The 23,935-nt window shown below is 35.7% G+C and overlaps 1 protein-coding gene across 5 annotated transcripts; it reads right to left on the bottom strand.

Moving 5' to 3' along the window:
* Nucleotides 1–304: 304 nt before the first annotated feature.
* ZNF214 (zinc finger protein 214) lies at nucleotides 305–23,709 on the bottom strand. Of its 5 annotated transcripts, XM_019975776.2 has the most exons (6): nucleotides 23,056–23,075; nucleotides 22,364–22,452; nucleotides 14,532–14,579; nucleotides 8,993–9,163; nucleotides 8,179–8,339; nucleotides 305–7,079 (listed from the first exon to the last, which is right to left on the bottom strand). In XM_019975776.2, exons 5-6 carry the CDS (start codon nucleotides 8,303–8,305, stop codon nucleotides 5,389–5,391), a joined length of 1,818 nt encoding a protein of 605 aa, XP_019831335.2. In that variant the 5' UTR covers nucleotides 8,306–8,339; nucleotides 8,993–9,163; nucleotides 14,532–14,579; nucleotides 22,364–22,452; nucleotides 23,056–23,075; the 3' UTR covers nucleotides 305–5,388. The 5 variants fall into 5 exon arrangements, with proteins under 5 accessions (XP_019831335.2, XP_019831337.2, XP_070659845.1 ...); XM_019975778.2 differs by lacking the exons at nucleotides 8,993–9,163; nucleotides 14,532–14,579 and adding an exon at nucleotides 23,461–23,709 and having other exon boundaries at nucleotides 23,056–23,114; XM_070803744.1 differs by lacking the exon at nucleotides 8,993–9,163.
* Nucleotides 23,710–23,935: the final 226 nt, after the last annotated feature.

Below are 23,935 nucleotides of genomic sequence, written 5' to 3'. Positions count from 1 at the left end.
ATGTTTACACATGTGAATCCAGGCTTACCAAGGATAGCAGATACTGACTAGATCAAAGAAATTGTTTTAAAAACAAGAAAAACCAGCAGAAACTAACACATGGGAGCATACTCATCTGTTGTCTGACAGTCGGAAAGTGGGCATTGATAAGGATCTGCCCAGGTGGAAGACAACAGGAAAGCAAAGGGGCCTTTTGCCCATTGGAAGATAAAACCAGCTATCTGGTCTAATAATAAAATACAGGCATACCTTGGAGATACTGTGGGTTCGGTTTCAGACCACCTCAATAAAGCAAAAACTGTGGTAAAGCAAGTCATTTTTTATTTTTTGGTTTCTCAGTTCATACAGAAGTCATGTTTACACTGTACTATAGTCTATTAAGCATACAACAGCATTATTTCTTTAAAAAATGTATATAACCTTAATTTAAAAATAGTTTATTGCTAAAAAATGCTAACCATCATCTTACAATGCAGGGTTGCCACAAACCTTCAATTTGTAAACAATTAAAAAAAACCCAAACCTCAACGTCTGTGAAGAACAGTTAAGGGAGGTATGCCTGTATGCACGTCATAGAGGAAATCGTAACTAAAAAGCACAAGAGATAAAAGGGTTGAGGGAAGAAAAGGAAGAGGCTATTAGATTAAACTTCCCAGAATAACAGGATTTTCCTGTGTGTTTTCATGGATACAAAATGGTAATATCTCAGTGGTTTTGATTTCTGAATGAAAATGTGTAATCCCTTGGAATTAAAAAAATCTAAATCAATATTCTGCATCAGCTACTATTTGATTCTTTGATCCTAAAATAATTCCTTCATGTTCACTATTTAGTGAATACAAAAATGGAGAGAGAAAGTGGACATGAGGACAACCTGCAGTGATTTGCTTGATGCTGTTTTAAAGTTTTATTTCTTCTCAATTGCATTATGAATATAAAAAATGCTGTAGTTTAAAGAGGAGGAGAGTTTTTAAGTCAGGTTTTTCTTCCTATGACTCAGTTTTCATACAAAAGGAACTGGAAATACAGGCTTCCTTGGTGGTTTAGACAATAAAGAATCTGCCTGCAATGCAGGAGACCTGGGCTTGATCTCTGGGTGGGAAAGATCCCCTGGAGAAAGGAATGGCTATCCACTCCAGTATTCTTGCCTGGAGAATTCCATGGACAGAGCAGCCTGGTGGCCTGTGGGGTCACAAAGAGTCAGATGTGACTGTGCAACTAACATTTTAACTTTTTGTGGGGCACCTGTAAAGACTTTAATGGATTCTTGGCTCCTAAACCCCCAAAATTCTTTTCCTCTCAATAGATTTGAAATCATTCAAAGATGTGAAGTTAATTAAGATGATGTCTCTTTAACAGTATCCACCCCTAAAACATTTATAGTATGTCAACACTGTGCTAGAAGTTGGAGACCCTCCAGGAACTCATGATACCTATACAGAAGGTACTGTACAAATGATGTGACAGCACAGGATTCCAGAGACCAGATTTGGCTAAGTTTAAGCCTCCACCTTGGGGACAAGATCTTTGAGATGACTCTGAAACTGCATTTCAGCATGAAGAAAAGCTAAACTCATTTTTTAGTGACTGTGTTTTCCAGTTTTACTCTGGTAGGCATACTAATGAAGTGAAAAATAAATTCAACTTTTATAAAAGGAAACTGCTTCCTATTATAAAAACTCATTGACACCTCCTGGTTGTCATGTCTACTATATGGCCTCATGACCTCCATGCTTGCTCCTTCTTTGATAGCAGCTGGCTGTATACATCATGTAATTTCATTATTCCATTTCTTTACCAAATTATATTTCTGCTTCCTATCTTTTAACCCAATAACTGAATATATAAAATCATTATAGAAATTACCTAAAGTAATAGAAAACTTGATACATGAGCACATTTATGGTAGTTCAATTCATGATATAAAAATTAAAAATGTAAATCCCTGATAATATAATTACGTATTATGACACAGTCACACAATGGGATATGTAGCCACTATTTACATTTTAAATTTTATGTAAAAAAGTTTATATGAATCTAAGACACCAATAAAAATATAAAAGATACAGAAAAACATGAACATTAAGAACCACAATTCAGCCTATCAAACTAATAACATTTTTGTATATTTCCAATATTCTCTCCATGAAAATATAAATATATATTTATATATAAATAGAATCCTCTCCTATATAGAGTTCTATATGTATCTTGTACTTTTTCTCTTAATACCATAAGTATATCCTTATCCTTACAACATTCTTGGAAAATATAAGTTTTAATGACTGCATAATATTACATCATGTAGATGCATCATAATTTGACCTTTCATCTATTTTTGGGGGGGAGGACAGCATAAAAATATTTTTGTGAATATCTTGAACACTTATCTGTGTGTGTGTTCTAATGTAGTTCAGAATGCTTGGCCCAGACTCACCACTTTCTGGAGAAACCTAATTGAACATCAGTGCTAATCACAATTATATACCTTATCAGTTCTTCCCTGGGCATGTTTGAAAACACCAGAGTTAACATCTGAACAAAGCTAGCCAAACCAAAGGCTTACCTACTAGCCTATGGTTTGGCCCAGACTAAAAGACTTGTCAGGAGGTAGTAATTGTAAGTTGAGCCAATCATCTCCTTGCCACTCAGAAATCTGGAGACCAGAAAGAAGTTATAAGTTAGTGGTGGGCAAAAAAATTGAAAAAATATATGTATATTCAAGGGTGTGGTGTGATTATAAGCATGCACAGAGTGAGTAAACAGGAAGTCAGTCTGCAGAGGAGTGGATAACCAAAGAGAAACAAAAAGAAGTTCTTGAAAGAGTAGCCTCATTGTCTAATGGCTTTCTAGAGCAAGTTCTTACATTTAAGCTTCTGTCCCTGTGGGTTTCGTTGTTTTGGTGAGATTCAGAAACATAATGTTATATAACACTTTTTGTATGAAATAAGTAGAGCTTTGCTCTTTGCAAATAGGATTTCCCTAATAGTAGGTAACTATTTCCATAGAATATATGCCTAGATATGAAATCACTGTAGGAGAATGAGTAATAATGATTTTAAGGCTTATGATTCACCAAATAGCTTTTCCAAAGTCTATCAATTTACTCTCAACATAAGCAGTATATAAGTATCAATCATTCTGTACTCACTGAAAATAGCTTTTATAATTTTTGTTAATTTAAAAAACGGTATTTCATTGCTTTAAGGGGCTTCCCAGATGGCGCTAATGGTAAAGAATCCACCTGCCAATGCAGGAGACAAAAAGAGACATGGGTTTGATCTCTGGGTTGGGAAGATCTCCTGGAAAAGGAAATGGCAACCTGCTCCAGTAATCTTGCCTGGAAAATTCCATGGACAGAAGAGCCTGGTGGGCTACAGTCCATGGGGTTGCAAAACGCTGGAGGTGACTGAGTGCACATATACACATCGCTTTAATCTGTTGATGTCCTGTGCCATTTTTTAAGCTAGCTGTCCATCTTTTATATTAATTTTATAAATTAAGCTTATAACTACCATAATCATAGCAAATATTTTCCCTGTTGTTTTAACTCCTGTATGTTCTTAACCTGTAGTTTAAAATTTGTTAATGTGGTCAGATTTCTGAGTTCCATTTCATCAAAGTTTAAAAGTGTGTGTTTTCAACTATATAAAACACACTTCAGTGAATTATAAATAGTTTATGTTTAAAGTGATAGGAAAGTGAAAGTGAAGTCACTCAGTCGTGTCCGACTCTTTGCAGCCCCATGAACTGTAGGCTTCTCCGTCCATGGGATTTTCCAGGCAAGAAGACTGGAGTGGGTTGCCATTTCCTTCTCCAGGGGATCTTCCCAACCCAGGGATCAAACCCGGGTCTCCTGCATTGTAGACAGACGCTTTACCGTCTGAGCCACCAGGGAAGTCTCAAAAGTGGTAGAACCTCCTCTAAAAAAAAGAGAAAGCAAAATCTTGGTCTAATATTGAATACAAATCAGAAGAAATGGATGGGGTTAACTTGTGATTCGTTTTTGATGAAGCAGACTTCATGAAACCATATACAGTTTCATGGAACACAGTTTGAAAACTTGTGCTTTAATCAATACATATTAGATCAACATCTATATGATGTTGGCCATGAGACGAAAGCCTAATTTTATTCTTCTCCAAAGAGTTAAATAATTTTCTCAGCACCACTTACCAAATAATCCTATTCATAAATCTTTTATCATATGTAAAGCATCTAAGCATTGTTATATACACATATGTAATCCACACACTGATTTGTTTTTTAGTTAATAATAACTGAGCATTCTAACCATTTTTTTCAAATGTATCATCAAGTTCTCAATATTTTAACTTCAATATATCATTTATTATGCATTTTCGTCTCTAGTGGCTCAGATGGTAAAGAATCTGCCTGCAATGTGGGAGACCCAGGTTCGATCTCTGGGTTGGGAAGATCCCCTGGAGAAGGAAATGGCAATCCACTCCAGTATTCTTGCCTGGAGAATCCCATGGACAGAGGAGCCTGGCGGGCTACAGTCCATGGGGTTGCAGAGAGTCAGACATGACTGAGCGACCAACACACACACATATCATTTACTATATGTTAGGGCAATCTCATTAATCTTTCTTATAATTGTCTTTGCTCTTCTCAATACCTATTTTTCTTAAACTTTTTTTCAGGAAAAAGAATACCTTTTTCAATTTCAAATCTCATTAGGATTTTGATAAGATCTGAAATAAATCTGTACATTAACATTCCAAGAAAATTATGACTTCTCTATTCAAGTCCCCTTTTATTTTCAATTAAATGTTTTTTCATTATTTTCATTCTACATTTTTGCTATTTGTTCCTTTAAAGAAAACTTAGTATTACAAGGGCTTTCCTTGTGGCTCAGCTGGTAAAGAATCTGCCTTCAATGTAGAAAAAGAAAGGGAGAAGGAAATGGCAACCCACTCCAGTATTCTTGCCTAGAGAATCCCGTGGACAGAGGAGCCTGGTGGGCTGCTGTCCATGGGGTCACACACAGTCGGACAAGACTGAAGCGACTTAGCATGCATGCATGCACTGGAGAAGGAAATGGCAACCCACTCCAGTGTTCTTGCCTGGGGAATCCCAGGGACAGGGGAGCCTGATGGGCTGCCATCTATGGGGTCACACAGAGTCGGACACGACTGAAGTGACTTAGCAGCAGCAGCTTAGCAGCAGCAGCAAAAAAAGAAAATACTTTAAAATACTGTCCTAAGCATCTCTTCTTAAAGCAAATGATTCTTAGTAGGAATTAGAGGAAATTTTAAATGATGCTTGGGATTATTTGGGTTATTTATAGCACTTTTTTCCAGCAGCATTTACTAGGCTTAAAGAGAAGCTTTGATTAAAGCTGTTACAACAAAATGAACAGAATTACAAGGTTTCTCTTCTGCAGTTATTGTAAAGATGTGAATTCTGATTGAACCCCTTGTAATACTCATGGCATTTATAAGTTTTCTCTCCTGTGTGGACTCTCTGATGAATTCGAAGAGCTGAGCTGTGGCTGAAACCCTTACCACACTTAGCACATTGATAAGGCTTCTCTCCTGTGTGGATCCTCTGGTGAATATGAAGATTTGAGCTGTGACTAAAGCCCTTTCCACAGTCATCACATCTATAGGGTTTTTCTCCAGTATGGACTCTCTGATGAATGAGAAGATGTGAACGCTGACTGAACCCTTTACCACACTGTTCACATTTATAGGGTTTCTCTCCAGTATGCACTCTTTGATGAGTGTGAAGTTTTGAACTCTTGCTGAAGCCCTTCCCACATTCATGACAAATATAGGGTTTCTCCCCCGTATGGACCCTCTGATGAATGCGAAGATCTGAGCTGTGACTAAAGTCCTTCCCGCAGTTGTCACATTTGTATGGCTTCTCTCCTGTATGCACTCTCTGATGGATTTGAAGATTTGACCGCTGGGTAAAGCCCTTACCACAGTCACCACATTTATAGGACTTTTCTCCTGTGTGGACTAACTGATGAATTCGAAGATTTGAGCTCTGACTGAAGCCTTTACCACACTCATCACACTTATATGGTTTCTCTCCGGTGTGGACTCTCTGATGAACATGAAGTACTGAACTCCGACTAAAACTCTTACCACACTGATCACACTTAAAAGGCTTCTCTCCTATGTGAAGTCTCTGGTGAATGTGAAGCAATGAATTTCTACCGAGGTCCTTATCACACTGCAACTTATAGAGTTTCTCTTCCAGGTGGATTCTTTGATCATGGTGAAGCCTGGGGATCTGACTGAAGCTATTACTGCACAGGTTACATATATAAGGTGCCTCCCCTGGGTGGGCTCTCTGATGAAAGTGAACACCAAAGCTCTGACTAAGGTTACTGGCAACTTCGTCACATCTGTACAGCTGCTTACCTGTGTGGATTCTTGGATGTCTGTATAGGTCTGATCTCTGAGGGAACCATGTGGGGCTGATGGAGCATGGATAGAACTTTCCTCCAAGTTGATTTCTCTTGTGGAGAACACACTGTGAGTTCCAGTAATAAATTTCTTTACATTTTTTACATCCACAGTATTTCTCTTCCATAGAGCCTTTCAGCAGGTCATTTTGGCATATCTCCCCAAAGTACTCTGGAAAGGCTTCCTGTCCTGGGATAGAATGCTGACGTACGAGCTTCTGTTCTTTTTCCAGAGAGAGATTTTTCCTGGATATGCCAACAGGGTATCTGAGTCCTTGAAAACCACATGAATCACTCACATAGATTTTTCTACCATCATCTTCAGAGTGTTTCCTTTCTAAGGACTGACAAGGTATACACTTGGTATATTTTAAGTTCCTGGGACTTTTGCTTTCAAAAGTCAGTTCATAGTTCCCATACCCTGCTACTTGTGTGGGGAGTGTTGACCATTCTTGGTAGTGAGAAAGGTGTTGCTGCTTTAGGGCTTTGGAATCTATACCTTGAACCATTTCCACATAGTTTTTATTTTCATATATTGGAGTGCGGGCAGTCTTCCAGCCTTGCCAGCAGGAAAGATTTTCATGGTCTAAATATCTGAATCTTTCTTCCTGGGGTTTGCAGCTCTCTTTCCAATTTCCTAAAATATAAGCAGATAATCCAGTGGTAAGATGAGAGCTATGTTTAAAAATTTCCAAGTATCTCAGTCAACAAGCCCCAGAATTATAGGAATATATAATTTCTCACAAGTGAGAAAGAAGGGTTATGACTTAGACTGCTCCATATTTGGGTGTGAAATTCATTTGTTTATTCATTCATAGAGGTATTCATTTCACTCATTCATTCAATAAACATACCTTGAGCATCTACTACTTACCAAGTACTGTTAGAAATAAAAAAGAAAGTGATTGGCTGCATGGAAATCATCTTAAAGACTGAGATTCAATTAGATTACTCTATTTGGGAAATTATTATAAGAAATAAAATACCTGTTTCTCTTTTTTGCTCTAAAATAGTGTAGTAGATTGTGTTTAAAAAAAAAAACTCTGCTTATTTACATTTTTGGGTGTTCCTCTTACATACTGACTCTATAATTTGCTTTGGCCACTGGGACAAAAGTGAGACAAACAGAAATCTGTAAAGTACTTGTACGTTGGGGTTGGTCTCTTTTGCTGGTTTTGATAGTCCTGTGATCACAAAATGAACCTGGGCTGACCTCCTTGAAGAGAGACATATGGTCAACACATGGCCATTATAACACTGATACTGACCAACTGCCAGACATGTGAGTCAGGCTATTCAGCTTTATTTTAGACCATCTAGCCCCAATCAAGTCACTCCTGATAGAAGATCCATGTAACCAATTGGAATCATGAAACATAACAAAGTTTTAAGTTACTAAATTTAGGGTAGTTTGTTATATAGCAAAAGCTAACTCCTACAAATAGAACATGAAGGGAGAACAAATTTAGGACTGCACAAAATTATAGGTGGAAATCTGTGCTTTATGTGTAATCCAGAAAATATTCACAAATAATCACAGACACCTATTAATTACATAGCTAAAATGTTTTGGAAGATAACTTGTTTTCTTTATCTGTTATTTTTCATGTGATTTAAGACCCATTTTTGAGAATCTCTTTTACCTCAATACAGCAATCAGAAAGAACCAAAATACTCAACAAAACAGGTCCCAGAAAAAAACTAACCTTATTCCCTAAGAGTTGGGAAAACTTTACCTACTAACATGACATTTGTGTAATTCTCCCACATGACCTCTCTGTAGAGCTTTTTCTGAGAAGAATCCAAGAATTTCCACTCCTCCCAAGTAAAAATAACAGTCACATCTTCAAATGTTACTGCCATCTGGTCGAAGATTAGCTTTCCAGGAAGAAGCAATCTAAATAAGAAGATGGACAAGGAAAAAACATTCAGCATGTAGCATAGTGGTAAACCAAAAAGAAGTAACTCTAATAATGAAGAAAAGCAAGAAAAGTAAGAAGAGACATAGGTCAAGTGGTTAAATAATGTATACAATCACTGAATACCATCACCATCATAAGAAACATTTATATATATACCATTCGCCTGCTAACCACTGGGCCAGGTAAGTGCTTCACATATATCTCAAGTAATCCTCATAGTGATCCTTTCTTGCAGATACTATTATTACCCCCATTTACACATTAGTAAATAATGGTTGAAAAAGATTAATTCCCAAGATCATGAACCTGGAGGTATTGCAGCTAGGATCCAGGTCTACACACTTTGAAAAAGAACTGTGTGCCAACTAACAATATCGCTTCATGATTGGTCATTTTAGACATTATCTATTTACTTCCTACCTCTACTTTTCATCCTCCTATAGCATTATTGCTAATTTTCTGGTTAAATCAGTAAGCAGCACTTGTATAATTTTGAATATGATTATACACTTTTGGGGGGATTACCTGTTTAATTTTCACTTGATAAGTTTACTGTCCTCAGATTCTTGATTTATTTAAAAGGCTTTATATAATCTGTTTTTTTCAGGTGTCTCATTCCCTTACCCACCCCTTTTATTCTGGAAAGTCTATCTTCCTGCTCCAGTCAGGGCCTGCTACTCTTTAGTGCTCCATTATCAAAATCACACGACTCTTCCTCTTTTGTGATTTACTCCATTAATTGGGAGGCGCATAACAACGTGAGTTCAATCAAGCCTGTGAACATTACACTTTTTAGCCCCTGAAAAAAGCAAAGGTGAGAAACAGGTGAGGTTTTCTTTAAAGGAGAATCTCCAAACATAGTTACTAGGAAAGATACTCAAGAATCATTTGAATCACTGTATACCTGAAGTCTTTCTGTCCCTCACAAGTGGCTGAGTATAGAATTCTAGAGTGAAAATATTTTTCCTTAAAACTGTTTCACTGTTTTATAAGCTTTTACTGTTGCCAACACTGATTTAAAAAAAAAAATAAATAAACTGTAATTCCTTTGTAGGCAACTTTTTCTTTCCTCTCTGGAAATATTTTAGGGTGGTCTTTAATGTCTGGCCTTCTGCCCCAAATGATGTATGGATTTGAGCTTCTCCAAAGTTCACAGGGATCATCAGTTCCTTTCTTGTCTGTATTACTCTGCTGTACTCTGGGATGTAACATCTTTAGCCCTAAATGGCTCTTATCACTATTCCTGTTGCCATCCAGGTTTTTGTTGAAATTTCTCATTTGCTGCTGGCTCTTCAGTTTCATCATTGTAAGTTCATAAATTTTTTGGTTTATTATTATTATACAGTTTTAGAAAGTTGAAGAAACATGAATAAATGCATGTTTTCTGTCTAAAAATAATTATTTTAGTAGAACAGATCATAAGTTGGTTATGTAACAAATTCATTTTATTTCTTTGATGACATATTCTTAATTGTAAAGTTAAATTTAAAATGTTCAATAAATATTAAGAATAAAAGAAATAGATACTTTTAAGGAGATTACAATAAAATGAAGAAAACTAAACTGTCATCATCATAAAATTATAATCATAGCAGCAGCTAAATATTATCTAGCAGTTAGGGGCAGTTATGTGAAATAGGCTATGTTATCTCATTTATCATCACAACAATCCAGTAAGGTATTATTATCAACACTAAAGGAAAGAGGAATCTAAAATTCAGCAAGATTAAGTAACTATTACAAGGTCCTGTAGTTACAAAGTAGTGGTTTTTTAACACAGGCCTACTGCTGCTTTACCTCCTAAGCAAAAGTGAGAGAAGTTAAAAACAACTTGTGAAGGGTGGTAAATCAAGATTTCCACATATAACCATATGATGTTAATATAGAAGGACAAAAGGAAGATATACTGAAATATTGAAGGATTCAAAATATACCACCCAGATACCATTTTCCAAATAAACTAAATAAAAACCCATGCCTCAAAAGTGAAACATTAATCACAAATATGAATTCAAGAATGAAAAAATACAGTGCTTTTTATTTTTTAAATGTTTATAAATGCTAAAAATTTTAAAGACAGCAAGTCTACTTAACACATACAAATTGGGATTCTCAGAAACTGACAAACTGGTGTCAGTATGAAAAATAAATGAACTCACTGGTCCTTCACTTTTTAAAAAGTACAGCATATAAAGACCAGTCTGCTGTTACTGGTTTTGATTGTCATTTTAAGAAAGATTTAAGAATTTATTTTTAACATATACTAGAGATAAAGAGTCTAGTATCTTTTACTGAAAGTAAGTTCATAAAAATTGTAACAATGCTAAAGTAATGTAAGTAAAAATTAAGTCTACCCTCCACAAATAACTTATGAAATAACCACTATTATTTTCATTGTGTCCTTTCTGACCTTATTTTCATACATACCCCACTAATGTTTTTTTCATAACAAAGAAATCATAATTCTGCAGTTTGCTTTTTCAGGTAATGTGTAGTGTACAACTTCCCATTTCAGTACATATAGGCCTGTGTTATTTGTGGTGATTTTTAAGTATGTCCAAAATTATTTGATTTTGTCCAAAAATTATTTGCTATGCTTCCCTTCAAAAGGTGGAGCCTAAATCCCCACCTCCTTGAATGTGTCCTGGTCTTAGGGACTTAGTTCTGATGAATAGAAAAAAATGCAGAAGGGGAAGCCATGGTGTGCAACTTTTAAGACTAGCCCATAAAAGGCACTACATCTTCCTCCTTGTGCATCCCTGATAGCTCAGGTGGTAAAGAATCCGCCTGCAGTGCAGGAGACCCCAGTTCAGTTCCTGGATTGGGAAGATTCCCTGGAGAAGAGAAAGGCTATCCACTCCAGTATTCTGGCCTAGAGAATTCCATGGACTGTATAGTCCATGGGGTCGCAGAGTCGGACATGACTGAGTGACTTTCACTTTTCTTCCTCCTTGTTTTTTTCTTGGATCAATTACTCTGGGAGAAGCTACCTAAAATACCGTGAGAATACTCAGGCAGTCCTGTGGAGAGGCCCATGTGGTGAGGAATTGAGGCCTTCTGTCCTCAGTGAGAAATGAGGTATCTGCCAATAGCTATGTGAGAACCATCTTAGAATTGGATCCTCTAGCCCCAGTGAAGGCTTCCAATGAACTGTAGTCCTGCTGCCGGCTTGACTGCAAGCTCATGAGAAACCCTGAGCCAGAACCACATTGCTATGCTCCCAGATTCCTGACTCAGAAACTGAGTAAGATAATAAATGTTTGTCATTTTAAAAAGCTTCTACATATAATTTGTTATGCAGAAATACATGGTTAATGCATTGTTGTAAAAGTTGCATAGCATTTCATGTTATAATGTTCTTTTTTTTAAAATATAAGTTTATTTATTTTAATTGGAGGTTAATTACTTTACAATATTGTATTGGTTTTGCCATACATCAACATGAATCCACCACGGGTATACACGTGTTCCCCATCCTGAACCTAAAATTTAACTGTTCCCATACTAATGGACATTGAGATAATTTCCACTTTTCTGGCTATCATAATATGGTAGTAAACAACTCTTAAATACATCATGGAACACTCACTTGAACCACAAGGCATGTGTATTTCAGTTTACCAAAAACAGTATAAGACTCCTCTTGAAAATACTTTAAAAAATATGTTGAAACACTTTCCTCCACTAGAAAAGTTAAAAGCTGAATACCTACATTCAAAATTAGTAGGTAGAAGTCTATAGAGGAAAAAAATGAATTATATAAAAGGATAAATTAAGATGGCAAGTAAAATTCTTAATAGACAAAAGGATACTAAAATAGTTTTAAAATATAGAGGCATACGGCGTAGAAGAGACACACATGACAAGACAGGATAATCTAACAGAAAATTGTAGACCAAAATAAAGTAGGCTTTGCAGTATTAATATTACATGAAGTAAAATCAAAGGGAAAAGATTACATTAAAATCATTTAATGAGAAATGAAATGACTGCCCTTCGAGTACCATCAACCAGAATTAAAATTTTGTCAGAATTTCTCCAACTTTATATTGGTAACAACTGAGTATAGAAAATTTCAAACAGTCATGAGTAATAAAGAGGACAATAAAATGACGTCCCATATAACCACTCAATAATTACCAACGTTTTATGAATCTTGTTTTAATCCTCTGCTTCCCCTATTACTATTATTGTTGTTATTATTATTGGCTGGAGTATTTTAAAGAAAATCCCAAATATAAGGTCATTTCACATGTAATTATTTCAGGAATAGTCCAATATGTATCTTTCATTAACTGATAGGGACTTTAAAAAATGTAATTGCCTAACAAGATTACTATTCTATTACATAATATCATCTAACACTCACTTCATATTTAATTTTTCTAATGTAAAAGTATTTGTTAGTTGAATTGTCTAAGTCAGGATCCAAAAATGGTCAATTTGTATTTGGTTACTGTGTTTCTTAAATCTTTCTTGTTCTGTAAGTCACCTCCTACCTTTTAAAAAAAATTTATCACACCATTGATTTGTTAAAGAAACCCAGACATTTATCCTGTAAAACAATGGTTTTCAAACTTTATTAAGCATTGGAATCACCTGGAGAACTTGCTAAAACACAGTTTCCTGGGTATCATCCTCAGAGATTCTGATTTATTAGGTCCTAGATAGGAGTCAAGATTCATTTGTAATAAATTCCCATGTGATGACAGTGCTGCTGTTCCAGGGACCACAGTTTATAAATAGCACTTCTACAGAACATCCACATGTTTGGCTAATTTGGCTAATTGTTTCCTTGTGGTGTTTGAACTTGTTCTTTATTCCATTCCTGGTACTTGGTCCTTTTATTCCAGAAGCCTGTGAAGACTAAAGTTCTTTTTTTTTCTTTCTAGAAAGAATACACTTTCCAGAAGTATATTCTGGAAAGTGTATTCTGTAGTGTATTTCTGTTATACACTTCCTGTTACAATACTTGAGGGCTGCTAAATTTACTAAGTAGTGGGTTCAGGTGCTTTCAAGTTCCGACCTTCATTCTAATGTTTCCCATCAATCTTTCACTTAAAGTTTTGCAAGTAAATGATGATCATTTCTTAGATATGTCATTAAACATTGTAAATTGATTTCCTAATTCTCTCACTTGTACACATATAAGCTATAATTCTTCTAAAGAAGTCCCCATCACAAATTTTCTGGTTACCCTGAAATGTAGTCCAATCAAAAAAGTCAGGATAAATATTTATTTCCCAAACTATCCCCTTAAGAAAATTAATTTGCAGAGTAGTTAGATGGTAGATTGGGGCAAAGTAACCACCAAATGTGACTAGTATGATTTGAATTGTTTTGCTTTTAAGCATTTTTATGAATTCATTGATTTTTACATATTTGATGTGTTTCGGTCAAATTGCAGTCATTTTACTTTTAGATGTTCAAACCTCTCTTATCTTAGGCTAGTGGGAATTCTTTCAGGTTGGCCTCAAGTTCTTGTGACATGACCATTTCTAGTGTTTGAAAACATCCTTACTTTCTTGCACAAGTGATTGAGTTTTGTTGCTTTTCCAGTACCAACCAAGATTCACCATTTCTCCAAAGTGTTTGAAAATCTCAGTTTTTTCTTTTCTATATAAATGAACCTCCCCAACAATATGTAAACTTGACAGCCCTCTTGTCTTCCCATCCATAAACATAGTTATCTCTCCAATAATTAAATTTTTCTTTAAAGGTCCTTTTCAAGATGTTAAAATTATTCTCTAAGTATCTGAAATTTTGATTCCTTATAATTTTGTCAGGTTTTGCTATATATAATTTGAAACACATTCTTAGCTACATGTTTTGTTCATGATTAATACATCTAACCTTTTTCATGGCATTACTTTAGCTAGGTCTCCAGTAAATAGCACAGAGCAAGATCATGTTTTTCATCAACTCTCTATGACTCAGTTTTTTTATAGGTAAGTTTTATCCATGTTCATTTATTGTGATTACTAATATATTTGGACTTATTTCTAAAATCTTATTATTTAAAAAAATTCTTCCATCCATTCCTGTCTTTAGTTTTTATTTTTTCATTTCCTCCCATTTTGTCCTCTATGATTTTGATTCCATACATATATTAGTAATTTATATTCTTTAAGAGTCAACCTAAATATGCTTTAAACATATACACTTACCTATTTTTCTAGTAAGTCATTTAAGAAAAGAAACAAATCCAGGAAAGGCTGCATGAGATATAATAAGGAAAGATGATCAAATGCCTTGGTAAAGTTTATTGTTATCATAAAACAAGTAAAAACCATAAAACAAAATCTAAGAACAAAAAAGGAAAAAGAGAGCACATCTACACCTACCCTACAGTTCTTGACAATACGAGCACTGATGAGTGGGAGATAAGAGAAAAGGGACGTGGTGGTGGGGGTTTAATCACTCAGTTGTGTCCAACTCTTTGCGACCCATGGACTGCAGCCTGCCAGGCTCCTCTGTCCATGGGATTCTCCAGGCAAAAACACTGGAGTGGGCTGCCGTTTGCTTCTCCAAAAGGGACATGAGAGTGTGCCAAAGTACTTGTCTGTTTAGAAAAATGACTTAGATATAAGTTTAAGAAGTCAATAGGAGTAAATAAAAGTCAACATGGGTTTTAAGAGCAATTACCAGAAGAACCATAGTAGAATCTATAAAAAATAAAGCAAGAACAGAAGACAGCCTGTTTCAAAGGAAAACAGAAAAGAGGAAAGGCATACGATAGTAAAAATAATAGTATAGCTCAATCTCACAGATTAAAAGACACAGATTTGTAGGTTAAAAAAAATAAAATTCAATATGTGGTTTAGAAGAGATACACTAAAAAGAAAAAACATGGGAATAAAGGGATGGAAAAACATATTCCACACAAATATGAACCAAAAGAAAGTTTTAATAACTAATTTCAGCTGAGATAAAATTTATAGCAAAAAATTTGTAACTGTGTATGGCAATAGATGTTAACTAGACATTGTGATCATTTTACAACATATACAAATGTAGAATCATTATGTTGTATACCTGAAACTAATATAAAGTTATATGTAAACTATATCACAATAAAAAAATGTATGGCAAAAATACCATAAGGAACAGAAATATAGGTTTTTATATATTAGTAACCCTGGAGAAGGGAACAGCTACCCACTCCAGTATTCTGGCCTTGAGAATTCCAGAGACTGTATAGTTCATGGGGTCACAAAGAGTCAGACACGACTGAGCGATTTTCACTTTCACTTTCACTTTCAAATAAATAGTAAGAAAATATCCAAAATAGTTAAATTGCATCCACAAATAAAATTTCAAAATGTATGAAGTAACAATTATCGTAAGTTCAAGGAGATATATACATCATTGATGGTAATTATGGATATTAATACACTCCTCAGAAAATGATAGATCAAGCAAAACCAAAGAACTCAATATAAAGACTAGACAGTACACTACGCTAGTTATTTTATCTGTGTTGAACTCTACTTCTGAAACACTAAAAACACATTTTCATGCACCTACAATACTGTTACAAGATTGGCCATGTAGTGGTCCATTAAAGAAATCTAAATAAACTCCAAAGGATTAATATAATGCAAAATACATTCTTTACATAGAATGTAATAAAATTAGGAACTATTAACAATAAAAAACCAAGTAACATATTAAATAGCCCTTAAAAGGAAAACATAATGATAAGAAAAATTTGAATTGAATAATAATAATTACATATCAACTTTTCAAGATTCAAATAAAAAAGTACTTAAAGGAAATAAGAATGGCTACATATAATCAACCTAAGTATTCAACTCAAAAACTTAGAAAACAGAAACCCTCCCACTTTAAAAAAATAAGCAAACTTTAGAAATGGAGAATAAAGCTGAGAGTCAAAGGTACAATAAACAGATGATGAGAAAATGCATAAAGTCAAAAGATACTCTTAAAAATTTAAGAAGTCAATTCTTTATGTCTGTTTCTCCACTGCTGCTTTGCTTTGTTATGGACATGGGGAGAGGGCAGGAGAGGGTGAGATGTATGGAGAGAGTAACACTGAAACTTACATTACCATATATAAAATAGATAACCAAAGGGAATTTGCTGTGTGGCTTAGGAAACTCAAACAGGGGCTCTGTGTCAACCTAGAGGGGTGGGATGGGGAGGGAGATAGGGGGAGGCTCAAAAGGGAGGGGGTATAACGTATACCTGTGGCTGATTCATGCTGAGGTTTGACAGAAAACAACAAAATTCTGTAAAGCAATTATCCTTCAATTAAAAAAATAAATTTTTAAAAATTTAAGAAGTCAGATCTCTGCAAGTTTGATTTTCTTAAAAAGATGATTACAAACAAAATAAAAGACAAAATGAGGAAATAACCACAGGTATAAGCTTTTAAATAAGACAAGGGCATTATGAACTGTCTGCAAATACACTTGAACATCTATATAAAAGGACAAATTCCTAGTAAAGTACACAATGCCAATATAAAATGCCAAAATAGATTTTAAGAGTAATATATAATTATAGACCAGTAAGTATTAAGGAAACTGAAATGGCAGCCAGGGTTCTTTCTCTCTTCCCAAAAATCACAGGCCCAAAGAGTTTTATAGTTGAGTTCTAGCAAATGTTTAAATACTATTACAATCAAATTATTTTAGAAAATAGAAAGTGAAAATTATTGACTCATTATATGGTCAGTGTAATCTTGATTACAAGACCTGATAAGAACAATACAAAAGAATAAAACTATAGGCCCATTTTTAAGTTTGATAAATATGTAGAAAGTCCTAAATAGATATTAGCTAACTTAATTCAGAAATATATGAAAACTGTGCATCATGATAAAGCATAATTTATAACAGGAATGGAGAACAGTTCAACATGAAAAATTAATCAACATAATTCACTCTAGTAATAGACTACATAAGAAAACCATGATTATCTCAACTGATGCAGAAAAATTGTGTACTAAAGATAATAATTTTTACCACCTATATGTCCTAAAAAAACTTTTAGCTAACTAGAAATAAAAAGAAACTACCTAAATCCGTAAAGATTATATACTAAGAATCCACATCAAACAATAAGCTTAATGGAGAAATTGTATATGTATTCCTTTTATGATGGTACAAGATAAGGATATACACCATCACCACTGCTTTCAAAATAGTACCAAGGGTTCTGACAAATACTAGAAGAAAAAGAGATAAGCATAAGGATTAGAAGAAAAAACATAAAATGTCATTATCTGCATATATTATGGTCATTTACCTAGGAAAACAAAAGTATATGGATAAACCATAAATTAATGAGCAAGCTCAGCAAAATTACCAGACAAGATAAAGCAAAAGCATCATGATAGCAGCAATCAATTCCAGGAAATAAGATATCATTCACAACAGCCAAAAAAAAGCTAACTTATAAAAGTTTTATCTTTGACGACAACTTTCAGATTCCAATGAAGTAGTAAAAAGATTATCTGAATAAAAGAAGAAGCATGCCTGCATGTTCTTGGATGTGATGACTCAAATTCATATACCTCCAGTCAAATTTCTAGCTGGATTTTTTGAGGAATATACTTTTTCCCCTAAAATTTATAGGGAGGGAAAATAAGTCTATAAAGACTTAAGTAAACCAAGGAACACTTGTCCTCCCAAATATCAACATATCAACAAACAGCAGCAGTAAAATCAGCATAGGCCAGTAGAATGGAATTGAGGATTCAGAGAGTAAGGAATGTACTTGTTTATATATGAAAACTTATTAACAATAAAGATGGTATTAAAAAGCAAATAAGGAAGAATAGATTACTTATATTAGATAGTGGTAAAACTGATTATATGAGAAAAAATAAAGTTGGATTCCAACTTGATAGCATATACAATGAGAACACTAGATGGGTTAAACATTTAAATTTTAACGTTACAAAGTCAGTAAAATAAAGTGTTGGAATTGAGAAACATTTACCACTGTTAAATGAATCCAAGGGCCAGTTCTTTGTGAGAAAAATATTAACAGGAAAATATATCAATCCCTGACTAGCAACAACAAAAAAAAAGCAAAAGGGGTGGGCATAAACAAAAAAGTTAGAAATGAGATTAGTGAAAAAACAATAGATAAAAGTTTAACTGAATATTAGGTGGGCACTTTCCATAATTCTATAGAAAATAAATCTGAAAATCTGGATGGGAATTTATCTTCTCCTGGAAACCTTTTGATATGGCCCCAAGAAAAGGGAAAAGCCATGAACAGATCAGATATTTTGAAACAAATTGGTTAAGTTATTGAAGACATGACTTTCACAATAACAACCCAAAAGTTTCCTTAAATAAATTCTTTCAAATTTTCAAAGAGCAGATTATATGATTCTATTAAATTATTCCAAGGTATATAAAAAATTAGCAAAATTTTAATAAACTCAAGAAAAGAGATGGCAACAGTCACAAGATCATAGATTTATATTACTAATGAATACGGACAAGCTTCAGAAGTAAATAAAGTAAAATATAAGGTCAATAAAATTCAGCAACACCTGTATTTATAATCTACTGCCACATAACTAGTTACTTCAAAATTGAGTGGCTTAAAACAGTGATTATTATCTTTCATGGTTTCTCTAGGTCAGACATTCAAGGGAGGCTTGGCTGGGCAGTTCTGATTTGGACCTCTCAGGAGATTCTGTGGAGTTGTCAGCTAGCTCTGCAGTCATCCATAGGCTTGAAGGATTCATTCTCAGGGTGGCTGTCTCAGTTTCTTTCTACTTGGTCCTTTCTTGTGGCCTGAGCTACCTCTCAACATGGTGGCAAGTTTCTTGAGTGAGACGGGCAAGCAAAAGTTGCATCCTTTTAATGACTTAGCATGGGAAGTCACATAGCACCACTTCTGCTGTTGTGGTTTTCTCCATTGTTCTTCAGTGTTCTCCAATTGTTCTCCAATGTTGTTCTCCATTGGCTGAGGCACACACTCACCCCAGCCAGATTTGAGAGGAGGGGTCATAGATCCCATCTTTTGGTCAGAAGCGTGAAAGTCATATTGTAGAAAGAGCATGAAGGATAGGATAAATTATAGGTATGGCCATCTTTGGAAAATGTAATCTGGTACAATACCAAAGTATATTATAGCATGATGAAATGGTGGCTCATTCAAAAAAAGCAAAGGAAGGTTCATAAGAGAAAATCTATTAGTTATAAGCCATAATCATAATGTCAAATAAGAAAAGCCATATAATTATTTTAATCAATGCCCAAAGGGTATCTCTTAAAGTTCAACATTGGTCCTTCATTTAAAGCTACAAACAAAGCAAGTTACCAAAACAAAGACGTGCAAAAACAGTTCAAATCCAAAGGTAAAACAATAAAGGCATTCCCATTAAAATTGGAAACAAGGATACTACAAATTCACTATTTTACAGCCATTAATATGAAAGTATTTACTAGTGCAAGCAGACAAAATTATCTGTAGAGGGTGTGATTGTTTTTTTCTGGGAAGTCCAAGAAAATCAACTGAAAATTATGAGCAATTGTAAGGGAGTTCAACATCCTAGAAATTCCACTACAAGGTTTGTATCCTAAAGAAACTTACATATGAATACCAGAGGATATGTGTAAGAGCATTTAGAGTATGACTGCTGTAGTAGCAAAAACACTGGAAATAATCCAGAAGGCACAATTTATGTTGGATAAATAAGCTGTTTTTTTATACTGTGAAATAGTACACAGCAGTGAAAATAAACTACAGTTACATGAATCAACATGGTTGCACTATAAAAATCTAACGTTATGCTAAAGTAGCCATTCACAAAATATATATAGTGATTCCATTTATCTAATGTTAAAAATAGGCAAAACTAAACAGTTTCGTTTAGCGATACAGACATAGGTAGTTAAAACTACACACACACACAAAAGCTGGGGAATGCCAAACACAACATTTAAGATATCAGTTGCCTCTAGGAGAAGGAAGAGTGAAGTTGCGGGCTTATCAGGGGGCTTTTAAAAGTATTTGCTGGTCTATATGGTGGGTACCCATGCTATCATTGTATTTTAAATTGCACATATATGTTTCCATATATTCTTTGTATTTTTTTCTCACACCAAAATAAATACCTGATAGGTTTAAGAGTTAAATTGTAAAAATACTTGAAACCATAAGAAATAATTGAGGAAAAGTAATTATGTACTATTAGACTTGGAATGAAGAACTTTCAAAGTATAAAACTATACATATAAATAAAAAGAAATAAGATTCACTTTATGCAAATTTAAGTTATATAAACAAAGTCCTTAAAAGTAAAAGACAGATAACTTAGAGTAATGCTTATAGCATACGACAAATGGTTGCTGCATTTTACATACAAAGTACACCTTTTATCATATGGAAAAAAAAATCAATAGGAAAAAAGGTAATGTATGTCCAGTGGTTTTATCAAAGAAGGAATCCAAATGATCAAGAAGTATATGTTTAAAATGATCAATCTTAATAAAGACTGAAAAGATGCAATTCAAGGCTAAATTTTAAAAATAATATTCAATGCTGGTAAAGGTTCAACAACACAAGATCTTTCATTATATGGTTGTACCGGTTAGTTTATGCAATATTTCTAAAAAAGAACTTAAGTTTTTTAAAAGCCTAAAACATGTTTGTATTCTTTGACTCTATTATCTTATTTCCTAGAACATATCCTGAAGAAATAGAAATACACTTGATAAATTATAAGAATATTTATTGGAAGTTGCTTATAATAGCAAAATATTGGGAAATACTTAAGTTTTTCCCAATAAAAGAAAATTTCAATAAAGCATGATATACACTTGGAATGAAAGATTATATAGCCATTAAAACTCATGCTACCAAAACATACTTGGAAAAATGTCCACTTCATATGTTAAATGAAAAAATGAAACATATAACAGCCATTCACATATTCAACAGCTATTCATTGAGTGCTTACTAATATGCCAGGCATTGTTCTAGATACTGGGAACATTCTCTGCCCTCATGGAGCCTATCTATCATGATTCGAACTTTTTTATATATACTTATCTTTCCATGTGCATGTGTGCTAAGTCACTTCAGTCGTGTCTATTTGTGACGCTATGGACTGATCCTGCCAAACTCCTCTGTCCATGGGATTCTCCTGGCAAGACCCCTCCAGGGGATCATCCTGACGCAGGGATCAAAACTGCGGTTCCTGCAGCTCCTGTATTTCAGGCGAATTCTTTACCACTGAGCCACCAGGGAAGCCCCTCATATTCTGCCGGAGACTAAATGATGGTCTTCTTGCTGGAATGATATCTTCCAATTCATAATAATAATTCAAATTTGAGTACCTGCTCCTGTCTTTTACTTAAAATTGCCATTCATTCCAGCACCGTTTAACATATGGTAACTTTAGAAATTCTTGTTAACCTCATGTGGTTTATTTGCCCAAGGTTAAGGAAATACCCGAGAAGGCGATGGCACCCCACTCTAGTACTTTTGCCTGGAAAATCCCATGGACGAGGAGCCTGGTGGGCTGCAGTCCATGGGGTCGCTAAGAGTCGGACACACTGAGCGACTTCACTTTCACTTTTCACTTTCCTGCATTGGAGAAGGAAATGGCAACGCACTCCAGTGTTCTTGCCTGGAGAATCCCAGGGACGGGGGAGCCTGGTGGGCTGCCGTCTATGGGGTCGCACAGAGTCGGACACGACTGAAGCGACTTAGCAGCAGCAGTAGCAAGGAAATACATTCTGACATTTATTTATCTCAGAGTATCAAAGGCAGTATGAATTATATAGTAGACCTGAATGGTTGGCTGGCTCAATGAGTAAATGTTAAGAAAACACCCTGGGCGGGAGGCAGGGGCTTGCTGTGTAGGAGGCTTGAAAGCTTCCCAGGCGAACGAGGAACAAGTTCTACTCAGTCTGGTCCGTCCATCCCTGCTGCCACTTCTTCTCCTGCTATCCATGGAAAAGTCAGGGGCATTTTATAAATAAGAGAAGACAGTCCTACTCACCCAGGATCAGACTGTGAGGGAAAGAGTGACCATTCTTTCCTCCTTTGTGCTCCTTTTCTAGGGAAGTGTGGAGTGTTGAGAAGGCTGAGCTGAGAGAGGAGAGAGGAGGAATGAAAGACTGGCATGACTTGAAATTCCCAAACTCACTACAATCCCCATGCACTAAGATTTGAGTGTGACCCCCAAAACTCCCAGAAAGATGTCAGAAAGAGCCCAAGAACAGAAAGGAGACTTATATTAACTTACACTCAGGACCTCATTTATGAATATCTAGAAAAGTACAGTTCTAGCCTGGGCATGAAAACATAGAATTTGATCTCAAAGTTTAGTCTCTCCAGGAATACAGATGCTTTCCATGTAATTTAACCTCTCTGAGCATCAAAATTTGCCGAGTTTACGATTAACAAGAAAAATAAAAACAATTGGAATAACAGCACACTTAAAAAGCTTCTTTCTAAAAGTATTTTTAAAATTTTGTTCAGTCAGTTAAGTAGAAAGGTTAATTCCATCACCCTCTCCCGCCCCACTTCTTACAACATAAATATTGGATTTACTATTAGATCAGAGTAGAGAGTCTCAGCAGAAGGTCCCAGATCTAGGGCTTCCACGATGTGATGATAATCCCACCAACCACTTGTAGAACTCTGAAAAAGACCAAACTTCTAAACCTTCTAGGACCTCACTTTCCTCACCTGTAAAATGGGGGCATTAGTCTTTGACACTCTGGTCCTCCCTTGCTGATCACAGGTCCCTGGAGAAAATGATAAACAGTTAAGAGCCCTCCTTCTCTAGAGAGAAAACTGATTCATGGTGTTCCAGGAGCAGGACAGGTTTGCACTCCCCTCTAGGCACCAAGGGCCGCCAGAGTTTGTAAATCTGAAGCTCCGGGTTCAGACATACAAACTGTTCTTGCAGAGCAGGATCCACAGGGCCTCCGCTCCTGCCGCGGAGACACGGGCGGCCTCCGTTCCGCATCCAGACCTCCGTCTCAGCACTCGCAGCCCCGAACACCCCGGCCCGAGGATCCAAGTTGCCTCTGCCTCCTCTCTCCTTCCCCTTCAGTTTTAACGTGGGGAGGGCGGTTGTGAAGGACCTACCTACACTGGAGTCCGAGATTTCTAAGCCTGAACGACTTCTCGACACCTGGCCCTCTCTCTTCCGCCACAGCTCTTCTCGTCCTTGTCTGCTTCTGGTTCGGTGCTCCTGAGAGTCCGCGTCACCTACGGAGCCTCTGGAGAGGAACAGGGACCAACTCAAATACTCCGTCCAAACAATGTCTGCCACCCTGTTTGACCAAAACCAAAGCCTCAGGCCTGGGACTGGACACTCAGAACGTTCCCATGGAGACGGGAGGGGGCGGGGCAGGAAAGGAGCGCGCCGGAGGACGTGTCTCCTGATTGGCCAGAAAGATCGGAGCGGCGGCATAGTCTTAAACCACCAGTGTTCTAGGGCGGGAGGACCGTGCACTACTGAATGCACTTTGAACCGAGGATGGGCTTGAGCCATCTAAGATATTACTAACGTTAATGGACAATTCTAGGGGTTTTTTTTAGGACCCCTGGGAAGCGGGGC

The sequence above is a fragment of the Bos indicus genome, chromosome 15 (genome assembly GCF_029378745.1).
Source record: "Bos indicus isolate NIAB-ARS_2022 breed Sahiwal x Tharparkar chromosome 15, NIAB-ARS_B.indTharparkar_mat_pri_1.0, whole genome shotgun sequence".
Lineage (NCBI taxonomy): Eukaryota > Metazoa > Chordata > Mammalia > Artiodactyla > Bovidae > Bos > Bos indicus.
Note: the sequence above shows the minus strand (reverse complement) of the source record. Positions and strands in the feature narration are given on the sequence as shown.